At 42.1% G+C, this 12922-nt stretch overlaps 1 protein-coding gene across 1 annotated transcript in view; it reads right to left on the bottom strand.

Moving 5' to 3' along the window:
• T265_09607 (hypothetical protein) overlaps positions 1-12922 on the bottom strand; it is a gene marked incomplete at both ends in the record, with an annotated part of 34866 nt that overhangs the window by 6375 nt on the left and 15569 nt on the right. The window contains 4 exons of the mRNA XM_009175722.1: positions 2926-3092; positions 3997-4099; positions 6716-6778; positions 10887-11019. Coding sequence (XP_009173986.1) covers positions 2926-3092; positions 3997-4099; positions 6716-6778; positions 10887-11019 — 466 coding nt within the window. The remainder of the gene's footprint in view (positions 1-2925; positions 3093-3996; positions 4100-6715; positions 6779-10886; positions 11020-12922) is intronic.

The following is a 12922-nucleotide window of genomic DNA, read 5'->3' on the forward strand; positions in this document are numbered from 1 at the left end:
CGAACGCATTCACCTGCATACCAATTTAGTTTTCACGGGAGACTCATCTGAAAACCAGTCCAATCTCTTGTTTATAGTGTTTTTTTTAACTGAATGTGGTGAGCCAGACTAGTTGGTACGATATTCGAGATATCGCAATACATTGTATAGACGTGATACACTACCCATAAGGTTGCTGAGAACTCTTGCATATCTAACGACTGGTTTTGTCCTACTTGAGAATCATCAGATCGATCGGAAGAATTTCAGTCAACCTTATGTTCTATTTGAACCCAAATTGTACGAAATTCTCGAAATACACTCATTTGTACACCAGTTTCGTTTGAAGGGGAAACGCAAGTGAATTCCAGCTAGATCTCTTGTTTTCTATCCCAAAAATGAATGTGCTGCATAAAAACTGTCTCGCGTTCCACTTAGTGTGATATCCAGGGTATCACAGTGTAGTTTCCTGACGGGACGGGCTGTACATAAGGCCGATTGAATATCTGCGAGTAAAACATGAGGTTGATGAAAACTCGGGGACTGCGTCTACCTGGTGAGCCTCAAGAAGGAAGAGATCGCTTGTAGGTTCTCAAAGAGTTTTCAGCAACCTTTTGACTGGTATTACCCCATAAAACTAAACCGAGATATCCCGAATATCTTACCAATTAAAACACATCCAGTTGAAAAAAGACCACCATTAATTCAGTTGTGCCTCCCGTATTTTGAAAGGAACATTAAGTTTCGACTGATCAGCTGAAGCCAATCTTGCTCTATCTTGCGGAAATTAGTTGCAACTTTAGAGCGTCAGCAATTTTGTTTGGTCCGGCCAGACATGCCCTGGTGTGACGGTGATACTACTGATGGGGGAACCATGCGAATAGTATGTTTTATTCTTGTAAATTCGCTTTGCGACTCTTGAAAAGATAGATCTATTGCATAATTTGTGGAGTCGCTTTGTAGCATTTGCTTGGATTTGAGAAAAAGTCAATGGATGTCCAGGAAAGTTCAGAATGACGCATTCAAAGAGAAGGTGGATATTCAGTTTTTGTAAACAAGATGCATATGAGAGTTTTGCTCCCAATTTTCTAATAAATAACTCTGCAATTAAGGCCTTCTTCCTCTCACTGGTAAGTGTTTACAGCTGACAGAGTGGAAGAAATTAGGTCGCTAACGTGTCCAGATAAGTTGTAACACCTTGACCTGCCATTTTTAGTTGATAAGGTGAAGAAGCAGAGAGGCCGGATTAAAACTTCCAGAGTTACCAGTGGTCGCACTAAAGTGGGCCTTATCTTTCGCATTCCAAATGGCCCCAGATGATGTAAATGAATCCGACAGATCATTAAAGAACGACATTATTTTCGCTTGAGGTTGCTGCTCACAAAATCAGGACGACTTAGTGGTAAACTGGAGGCAAATTGAGTCCCCGAGACATGCGGGGACATGCTAGAACAATCTACTGGAAGTGGGTAGATTTTCCTGCCTAGCTTCTGCAGCACGACCGAGTCTTGGACAGACTATGCGGTGACCGTGAAATGCAGGTGTTGTGTACAATGTACGATTCGCTTATGTATCGCGACCACATTGGTTATCATGAAATGAACGCACCGTCGACAAACAATTCAGTGAAGTAAAAGTTTGATCCCCATAACAATAATAGAGATAAGATATACGTAATGCACTACTCATAGGGCTACTGAAAATTCCTCGACAGCCCACGATTGGTTTCGCTCTTCTTGGGGCTCATCAGACACAGTTATCGAATTTCCGTCACTGTTATGTTCTACTTCAAACAGAATTGCACGAAATCAGCTGGGTTCAAAGTGTCTCGCAAAAAACAAATTTGGTTGCAAATGAGTGCATTTTGCTAAGGATAGGATATGTTAGAAAGTGGCTCCATGTAGAACTGTAACTCTGTACCTTCATCTGGTGAAACTCCACGTCTGCGTGACCATTATGCTAAATTGTAAATGATACCGAATGATAATTTCAATCGCTCGTGGACGACGGGTTTAAACAAACGTGGTTACTCTGCAAGTGTCACAAATTACGCACCTTTTGAGTCATTTCTTCTCGCCCGATGATCACAAAACCAGTATTACTAATTAGTGCATTCTTCTGATGCCTTGCTTTACTATTTTTTGCTGTGGCAGTTCATTTCAACCTCTTCCATTATTCTCCTCATGTGGAATTCAATCTTTAGAAATATCTCGAGCAATATCTCCGAGAATCACTCATTAGGGTAACTCACAAATCTCCACCTGTTCTTTACGTATTGCCAACTAAAAAAGGGACTCCCAATTACTGCCTGTGAAATTTTAAACTGCAAGTGATCTAGGGAATCCACTGTCTGATTTCGCTGGACAATAGTGTTCTCAGACGGTTCGAAAGGTTTGCATGGATTCCACCGGAACTACGGAACAACAGTAACGTGAATGAACTTGAGTACCTATATCCAAAATGGCGAATTTCATCGTTTTGACCGACTCATAATCAACATGCGTAAACGCGTGGTTAAGGAACATGGTGAAAACTGCAAAGAAAACGGCCGCACGCTCGCACCTCCTGCACCCACTTGATGGAATTCAATGAGGACGAAACACGTAGAGGATTATCCTTCCACAATGAGCAGCCTATTTCCTTATCTGCATGGTTACCTGGCAACCGATGCCAAGTCACTGAGATTAAAGGTGATGTGATGATTAATCCATGATAGTCATAATTATTGTGGATGGAGTCATGAATTGTTCCATTAACTCGCACACCATACAAAGGTCTCCGGCATTCCGGAATCAAGCTAAAAGTCAAGTGATTGACGCACTTCAATTTTAAAGACGTTATTGACGAACTCTGGGATCTTTGCTTTTTCCCTCTATGTACTTCCCAACAATATTTGTGACAATAGGTCTGCAGATCGACCATGTCTTTACAAGGTACGTAACTTACAACTCGTCCAGTTCCTGTTTCTTATCGAACAGATAATCCACAGCCTCGGCCTGTCCATGTTTCTTGCTTCGCGCTTCGTTCAGTTTTTCTGCAGTCTTCTCTTTCTGTCGTTCCTGTTCCTCCTTCATCTTGCTCCCGTGCGTCATCATTTTTTCCATAAGTAATTTCTGATGACAAGACAGACAAGGATGTTAGTTAGGAGCAATGAGATTTGATCTCGGCAAAGCCCGCCCAATTCCGCATGGCGGCCTTTCAAAAGTGCTAAAACAGGGAATCTTTTCAGAACATTTCCGTATTTATTTGGACAACTACTCCCATTTGTATATGAATTTAGTTTAGATGGCAGACTCTACAAAAACCAGATGAGTCTCTCGTCTATGCTGGTCCTTATGAGTAGTTTGTTAAGTCTAGACAACACCTTCATAATTATTCGTTTTCCGCAGGAATTACTCAGTGAGGAGGATCTGTTTCGTAAGCTTAAAGCATACAAATCCGCCACCATGCTAACGGTTCACAAAGGTGATAAAATGTATTATACATGAAGGGTAAACTAAAGTTAGGCAACGGGTGTCTGTTCATGCTTTCAGAATGAAACTGTCCGTGACCTGTTCCTGGATTCCGGCTCGTGGTAGGCGGTATTTCGCTATGGCTTGTCAGCGGAGAAGTATAATCGAGCACAGATACTATCATGAATGACTGGGTCCTTCGATCACAACCGCCTGAAGTAAGCAGTGTCACGTGTGTAGACAAGTGAATTTGTGGGATCTAACTGTTCCATCGTCAAATTCAGAAAACTGTAGCTCATTTTAATCATCTTGGAATAATATGCATCCGAATTTATTCCTAAGGGTTAACTTCTAATCCCTCCGGCTCTGTAACCAACTCAACTTGGATGTCACGCGACACCTTCTACCATAGTGACAACATTCGTGATCCACCTGCAAATCTTACGTCAGCCAGTTTTACAGGCTTCGCCTGACGCCCTCAGTCCCAATTCACCAGACTATTACACACTGCTCAAAACGTTTACTTCATGTAGCAGGATAACAGTCTTCAGAAAACTTTACCAACCTGTTCTTCTTCCGCTGCTTCTTTGAGTTCATCGGCCAGGGTTGATTTTGAGACATACTTTTCCTCGTCCTCATCGCCATGTTTCTTCCTCGACTTCTTGGGTCTTTCGTAATAAATAACAGAAACTGTCTACCTTTGTGTCGTAAAAGTGATCACGGTTGTGAAAGTATGAATCCGGTTTAAAGTGGTGTTTAGGTAATATAACAAGAAATCTTCCGAACCAAGTGTTTCAGAGGGTGATCATAATGAGACCTTCAACCGTAAAACTTTTAAGTTAGAACGAATTGAAATGATACCGCAGTTCAACCTTACTCGAAAGAAATCATTTTGCCGAGCCCAAAAATTTTCGTCATACGATACTTTCCAATGAGCGAAAGACCCCTCGAAACTTAATAAAAAGATGCCTCCCTAAAGGCAATCACCCCAGATTGCGAAATGCGTTTTTCATTGTTATGCATGACATCTGTGATTCACAATTAACTGGGAGGCTATTGTTTCTCATCTACAACTCTTCAGTCCAAAATCAGCGGAAGCAGTGAAGCGAAAACGAGAAGAACTCTCAGATGGGCTTTACCTATCTGGTCCGTGTCTTTGGTATTGTGAACAAAGTTAACAAGGCGATTCCGCTAAGATTGTACTCGTTCTGGTCTAAGAGATTTGACTGGGGGATCTGAGATTTTTTTGAAGCCGTTTGTGAGAGACGAAGCGCTATTCCCCACGGGTGTTTTTAAGTTGCAGTGCGTGATGATTATATTAACTAAGGCTTGAATAGAAGAATAGTTTCAACAGACACTTTTGTAGCCATAGTTCGGTCGGTTACAAGAAGTCATGGTTCAACAAATAATTTCATCTGCATATCGACTTGCTTTTCACGAAAGATAAGGCAGGATCTTCGATATTCCTCAACTGAATGATCTGACAAAGGCCGTCTCATTTTCCAGTTGGTACGATATTTGAAATATTGCAGTATATTTTCATTAAGGAAACTACTCACAAGTTTGTTGAGATCTCTTTAACTTCGAAACATGAGGCAGCCCTTCTGCAGACCATTAAGTTCAATAAAGATTCAGTTGAGTCTTCAGTGAGAACCAAATTGATACGCAGCTGAGTGCATTTCTCGAAATCTGTTCAGTTTTGGTTCACTTAGAACATAAGGTTGACGGAAATTCGTGGACTGTATCTGAACCCCAAGAACGACGAAACCGGTCGTGTGCTGCCGAGGAGTTTCCAGCAACCTTGTAAGTAGTCTCCCTTACGAACTTCCAGTTCAAATTTGGACAACTCGCAGAGAAAATAATTGGATAAAGATACGCTATTCTTGGGCGATAGCTGAAAGGACTAGCTAGAGGTTGTCTGATGAGCAAAATGATTAATCATCTCACCACACAATTATATTTATTGATAAATCCCAAGTATACATGGATGTATACAAGCCAATCTATAGGTAGGCCAATCACATCAAATTATTTTAGATGGAGTTTCCATCAGTCCTATTCTCTCTGATCTTTCTCATTGGCTAGTTTAAAAATATGGTTAATTTCACTGTAACATGTGCTCAGCTAGGATTTCTAGATGACAGATGCACCGACTACTAACGCTGGCTTGTCCCATGAATGGAATTAACTCACAGACGACAAGCTTCTACTCAAGATGTACCAGTGTGGTGGTTCGGCTTCACCAATGTTGTTTCAAATGTTCCACCGGATCCATGTCACTCACGCATCAAGCAGACTGGTAAGAGCATCGGTGGTTAGTCCCCGGGGAAGCAGCTTGTAATCAAAGCTGCACGCAAGAGTGCACCGGCCACCGTCAGTGTGAAGAGACCCCATAGCTACTAGCCTAGGACTGCAGCACTCCGTGAGAAGTTCACCGAGCTGCTCATCACCGCTCATCCAACCACCCAGTTCGGTTAGAAGGAAAAACAATATTAAAATCCTTTGATAAGGTCTAAAGAAGCCTCCGTGTGAAGACATTATATCCCAGGACGTGCTTAAACTGTATCATGAAATGTAGCAAATTGCACGCCCCCGATAGCACCCTCAAATTCCTATCAAGACAGATTAGGGAGAGCTTAATATCCATGAGTGAACACCACATCTGCTATTCCGCAAAAAAGTGAATGTGAATTCACTCCCGTGTTTCTGAGGAAACGGACCAACACAAATCCCATTGGTAAGACACTCTTATACCAGACCGTACCTGTGCCACGTCTGTCAGATCTAGGTAGATTCGTAAATATATGGGCAATTTTCGGCATGACCTGTTGTTCCACATCGCCTTAACTGGCCATGGAGATTTCATCGTATCTTGATTCCCTTCTAGGTAGATTTAATTTCTCACTAAAACATATGAAGTTTAGAGCTGTGGAACAGTGAACACAACCATTTTTACTTTTCTAAGCTTGAACATACTGAGCAGTTTGGAATGAAATCAACTGTGTGTCAGCGCGCAAATGAAGTCCATTTGTGTTACACACAGTAATCATACAGACTGGACGGGATCAAATAGAGCCCGGTCAAAAAATAAGATTTACACTTTCCCACATTATCCAAATATCACAAGACCTTACGCCCATCAAAAGCACTAACTGACGTACACAGTCTTGCCACCGGTAGGACGTGGATTGTGGCTAATTCAGATAGGGTTGTTGCAAGGCAAAATGTTTTCACAAGCATACTCTCCGGATACCGTAAGTAAACAACAAAGTTACTTGGCTTACCTCTTCTTCTTTTTTCCTCTCTTACCATCCTCTGGCTCTTCGGTCTCTTCACCAGCGAGCAATCTACAGTAATAAAATTGACAAATGACAGTTTTCCTAATGTCATAGATGCTAAAAAACTTCAGATGGTTATTGATCCCATGTTCTGGGTTCAGTTCCACTGAAGCCATGTTGAAATTCTACAGGCCATCTTCAGGAAACAAACATAAGTTACTCTCTCTGGGAGTTAACTTCTTCAGGGGGCTTAACTGGCACAAGTAGCCGAAAAAGCCAGCCAAAAATGTTTTTTTCCGGGGGGGACTCAGCCCCGACAATTCAGTAATGGCAAAAAGAAAGATGAATTGCTTGTAGCTCTATCTGCATCTTTTCCATGTTTGGACGTGTGTGAAGGACTTCATCTTTTAAAGAGCATCCAAAAGTAACCAGACTAGAATCTTGCCGCATGTCACCAAGGGAAGCAAAGTGACTGAATGTTGAATGAGGGTATCCAAAGTGATGATCAAAATCTGGAGTGCAGCCTGAAGCTCTGCATCCCCGTCCCCACATCGAGTTACCTTTAGAATGCAATTCTTCTATTAATAATCCCATCAAGATTTTCTGTTGAACCTATCAGGACTTCCTAACTCCATGAAGGTACAATTCGTTCTCATTGTTCTCAAGATGGAGACCAAATCTGTCTCATACGAGTTTGAGGTTACCGTCTTCAGGACGTAGGCATCATGTGGTCATCAGAATCTGGCCACTTCAGTAGAAACACGATTGGTGAAAGATAGATAGACTTTAGTTTATGTACGCAGCTGATCGCTCGAATGCCCCTTGTGCCTCTAACCTACGTTGCTATTCTGTAAGTGCAAGGAAACTTTAGGGTGCTATAGCTAGCGCAACAAAAACAACAACAACAACAAATGCAAGTGTAGCACAACGTTGCTGGTTAGTCACCTAGGTAGCTAGCCTATGGGCAGACTGCTCGAGATTCTATCAGGAAAGCCGTGTGGTTTCAAATCCTCTTAAGGAAATTTATTGGTTGTGCGCTCGTGATGCTCCCTTCCAACAAGACTATAGCTCTACAGTGTTTCTTGGTTCTTCTTGCGAGTTGAATTGTGATGAACGAGTTTTGTCTCCCTTCACCTACCGACCATAAGCACCACTGTGCCAGGATAGTTAGGAACTCCAGCTACTGTTGTTTAGCAGAGTCCCTGAAGTAATAGCTAAATGGGTACGATCAGTGCAGCCGAGGCGAAAACTAGGGATGATAAAACAAGACGACGCAAGCAAAAGACCGACTCCAAAATTTAGCGCGAAAGTGATGTGAACACACCGTTTTTTAAGGGCACTAACACCTTTGTAGATTAGGCAACTTACATCAGAACGGTTTTTTCCAGATTATAACGTGCAAACAAACCAAGTGGTCTATGCGTTCTTGAGATAATCCAAAATTTGTGAATGATGTTGTGAAAGAGGCCTGATTTTGCTTGAAGGCAAAGGGGACTGCATGGATAACGGGAAGCTATTCATCGCCCGACTAAAATGAGCCGAATGCATACCACAAAATAATATAATCACCACAATCGAGGCAACATGGAAAGGCCTTGTTCACGGACAAGTTCGTGTACACTGTCATTGGATTTGTATGTAACAAAACGTGAGGATAGTTTGCTCTTAGTTTCCGTTAAGTAATGAGCACTGTTCGCCCAGATAGGTTCATATGTCATTCACCATTGGGTTGCATATGAAAGTTGTTGCATGTTCCCACCGAGATCATAACATTTGATAATATCACATTTGACTTACTGCTCCCTTTAAAGCATTTTATGTCGCACATTCTGTAGCACGTAATTACTGGGTTTCAAGCAGAACAAAACGTGTCAATCACACAATTCAGTCCATTGTTCAAATTCCTGTTCGCTGTACAATTTATCGATATGCTGTTAGGCTGAAACTTTTCTATACTGGAGCTCATGTCGTTGCAAGACATCTAATAGATATAGTGTAGAATGGGGTTTATCTATCTGTATTCCCCTCCCTCGAAAACCACATTCATGGATCCAGATAGTTTGATTACCTCTGCTGCTAAATTTGTTCGTTAAGTACCCTGTCAAATGTTGGCTACTTGGGCATTGCCTTCCCAAAATATTACGCTGCCAGAGTGTCTTCCGTGAGTAACACACCAAGAAATGCGTAACCATCAACTATATGTCTACCACAGATTTGTAGCAAGTGCACCGAATCGACTCATTTCAGTGACATTTTGAACAGCTGCACACAGGGTGGAGCAATACAACGTTCTTGCTACTGCAACTGGCTGCATTTCAATATGCATCCCATCAATTCGGTATCCAGCTTCGATACACTGACAAAGAGAACTAAGAATGCACCACGAAAAGCGGCAAGACAGTTGTGGCTGTCACGGTCGGTCGGAGCATATGACAGATGTGCTGTCATGTTCCAAGGCATGGAATTCGCAGAAGGCCCTCAGTGAAGTAGTCAAACGAACTACCAGGTGTGTCTAAATTGTCTTGTGACTTAATTTCGTGTTCATTTTAAAGGTGAACAGCTTACATCTACTCTTCGGCTAAAATGCTTTTACTGATTCGATGTGAGGCTTCGTTTCATTGAAACTCCACCCTTGTCCTCTCAAAATCAAATGGTCTCTCGTCCACTTGGTTGCTCTGACATTTGTAGCTGTGTTACATGTCCAATAGTCTAGGCAAGAGGACATTTTTAAAAACACCAGCCTTTCCAACTGATGGTCTGTGACCGTCAAATTGTGTGTGGACAGCTAAAGATTTCGAGATGCGGTTTATGTCTTGGATCGCTCCGGTTGATCATACCGGTCATAAATCCTACTCCGGGCGCGCCCACATAATAAGCTATTGCTAACCAGTAGTCAGGCTGTTGCTTACGGCGGCATCAAAAAGGTCAACTGCATAAGATCTCACATCCTGGAGTGCCCAAAGTTTTGCCTACCGAAGTTGACTAAACTGAACAGTTCAAAAGTGCGGCGTTTTCTTCGGTATACTGGCAGGTTGATATCACGGAAGAGTCGAGTCCGGATGGTGTACTGTGACCAAAAAACGTTGAGTAAGTTTTGATTTACACAACTGTGGTCATGGGGATTCAACTTTAGCTCAGGCTTGGGTTTGGTAGTCTGCCATCATCGGGGAGTTGAGACGGTTCCAACGATGTAGCGCCTTGCGCCTAGTGATAGCCAGGCACTGCAATAAAACCAGCGCAGATGTGATTCTAGCCGCTGTAAATCCAGCCAACTCTGTCGCGAAGTTCACCAATCCCAACGTATTGCAGCCTATAGCTCCAAGATTGAAAGATTTTAATATATGAGTTTGGTATCATCCTTTGCCAACCAGCTTTGGTCGTTTTAGTCATCTTATGAGGACAGAATTCAGAATTTCAATCAAGGTGTAAATCCCTCCACATCTGCCCGCCGGGTTTCGTTTCTCAGTATTCAGTAAACCATAGGATACCTAGCATCATCCTTAATCATTTTATGCGTCTTAGGCATTTTATGCATTTTACGCTGGTCAGCGATTCAATATCACTCAAGAATGCAGATGGGTCAATCGCCTTATAGATATGCAGTTTGTTTCGCGGTCACAAACTTCGTTCCATTTTCTCAAGGCACTGAAACGGTTTCACTGGTCTTGAATACATGAGATCTCAGTTCACGCTCAACAGTCACCGAAACTAATGAAACGCTCCAGAGAGGCAGAATTATGCACTATAGTTTCTGTTCTGATATTGATGTGCGAAAGAAAGCTCTGGGCCCCAAGTAGCTAAGGCTGGCTCACGAAGAACGTTTTCCTCACTTCGACAGATAGATTAAACGAACCACTGGCAATCTGAGAAATGTACAAACATACCCATTATACAATCCTTACCTCACTATAAGTTTCGGCAAACTCAGCTTGAAGAACCACTGAACTAAATTAGAAGAATAACAGAAACGTTCAACGCATCCTTTATAAACGGAGCACATCAATTTCAAATGACTTGTCTATGACCTTTCTATATTCCTCCCATCGAAAGTGGCAAAACAAAAACAAAAAACATGCTAAATGGACCAACGACATTGGCGAAAGCTTACTCCCATCGAAAGGGCAAAACAAAAACAAAAAACATGCTAAATGGACCAACGACATTGGCGAAAGCTTACTTGAGCTGCTTCTTTCTCTGAATCAGGTCAGCACTTCGGGCTCGTTCCTTTTGAGCCTCCAGAATTTCCGAAAACGCCAATCCAATCAGTGCCATGTGTTTTCCAATTTGCGTAGACGTATCGAAAGGAGTGGCTTAAACAAAAAGAGAGGACTTTTCGTGCGACTCGCATTCGACTCAAAGAGCTTATTGAGAATAACTGGTTTGAATGTCTGGCTTACTCTGCCAACGGGTCCGATAATGTTTACTACGAACTTTGATGAAATGGAAAAAAGTATGCAAACCCTCCCTCTTCAAAATACTTGTTTTTTCGGTTTACCTGTATGTAACTTCACACCGCAGAATCAATCAAAGTTAACTCTCGGTTCAAGCGAGGTGAGCCAAATTCTTGACCGGGACTAGTTGAAGCCTTTTTCAATGGCGTGACAAAACATGAAGGTATTCTGTTCGGATCTTCAGTCCTCTGTGACACATTGGGATTCCAGGCGATCGAAAGATAGTGTACGCCCAACTTGTAAACTAGTTCCGAGTATGGCACTTAGTTCAAAGCTAGGATGATATCAAGAAGCAGTTGAATAAATCCATCTCTGTTCAGAGAAAGGTAATGATTCACTCGGGGAAGAAGAGGGGGATTAAACAGTGATTAGTCCAAATTGGAGAAAAACACGAGTTCTCTTTCATAACATATTCCTTTGCGGAATAGCAAGGGTACATTTACTTGATAGTCATGGCCGTATCAAAAATTGTCACATAACCTCATACTGGTTAGGAGGTAATGTTTTCAATGCCTTGTTTTATTCTAGCCCTGGTTCCAGCCTGACCACGGACTCAGAAGTTCCTCAGCAAGACTGCCATCCTGTATAATCTCTCGTTAGCACAGACCGCTCTGTACTCTAGACTAACATACCGCACAATACATTCTTCCCTGATGACCTTGAGTGCTACGATATCATTTCAGAAAGATTACATGCCTTCAAGAAAAGGTTACTGCCGACTCCAATGCAAATCTCCATTGCAGTTTGGGACGGACTGCAACTGTATCAATTTGATATGGTCTCGTTAGACACATGTACACACTAGTACGCAAAGTTTGAGTGAGTGTTAGAACTCCAGCACGATTCGTCGTTAAAAGCCAGTTACTAAAACGCTTGACAGATTGTGAATTACCAATGGTGATACACCATAGCCCCTTTGATCCGGTTGATTCGCAAGCCACCGATAAATCAGCGCTTCCAAGCCACAGTTTTGGTGAGAAACAGCCAGCTGTTCTAGATCAGCTGCGACCACCTTAACCGTTCCTAATGTTTTCCTGATTAATGTCAACAATTTGATTAGAAAAACAAGTTTGTGAATGAATCTGCCAAAAGAAAGTACAATAGGCACAACAAAGTTACAAAACGTGACTCTATAAATGCAACCGCGATTGCCCCAGTGTTCGCCTCGGGTAATCCGGAGAGCACGGCGCTTGCTTCGATGTTAAGCAATTTAGGTCTGACTGACGTTGCCTACGCAGTACTGCAAGCTGAGAGAGCTGCTAAACCTCACTCGTAAAAAACTGTGCGACCATAATATTCATGACTCTTTCGATTTTGTTGACTTCGTCCAGGATTTCCAAGTAGTAGGCAATAAAAGTTTTTTATCATTGCATGACCATTCTCTAACCATCAGTGTTTCGCAAGAAGTGTTGGTGTTTTTTTCAATTGAACAGGCTAATCCATCAACATATTCCACATTGTCATACTTTACTACAGAAAACTATTTCTACCCTGTACATTTACCACTATTTTTAATCACAGGAACCATTCGTAGACAAAGGATGGGAGTTTGTATCGGTGTTAGTCGATATATTTGTGAGCTGAAAATCGATACATGTTCTACTCAGTCATTAGATCGCGGCTAACAAGGAACGCCACTGTTGATCTATACCTTTCTTGTACTATTATCGGCTGGATTGTGAGTTGCGTTGTGTTGTGGTCTGTATGCTTCGTATTCCATTGGTTTGTTAGCCAACCAAATGACAGGATATTAGATACTCTT

The sequence above is a fragment of the Opisthorchis viverrini genome (genome assembly GCF_000715545.1).
Source record: "Opisthorchis viverrini unplaced genomic scaffold opera_v5_288, whole genome shotgun sequence".
Classification (NCBI taxonomy): Eukaryota; Metazoa; Platyhelminthes; class Trematoda; order Opisthorchiida; family Opisthorchiidae; genus Opisthorchis; species Opisthorchis viverrini.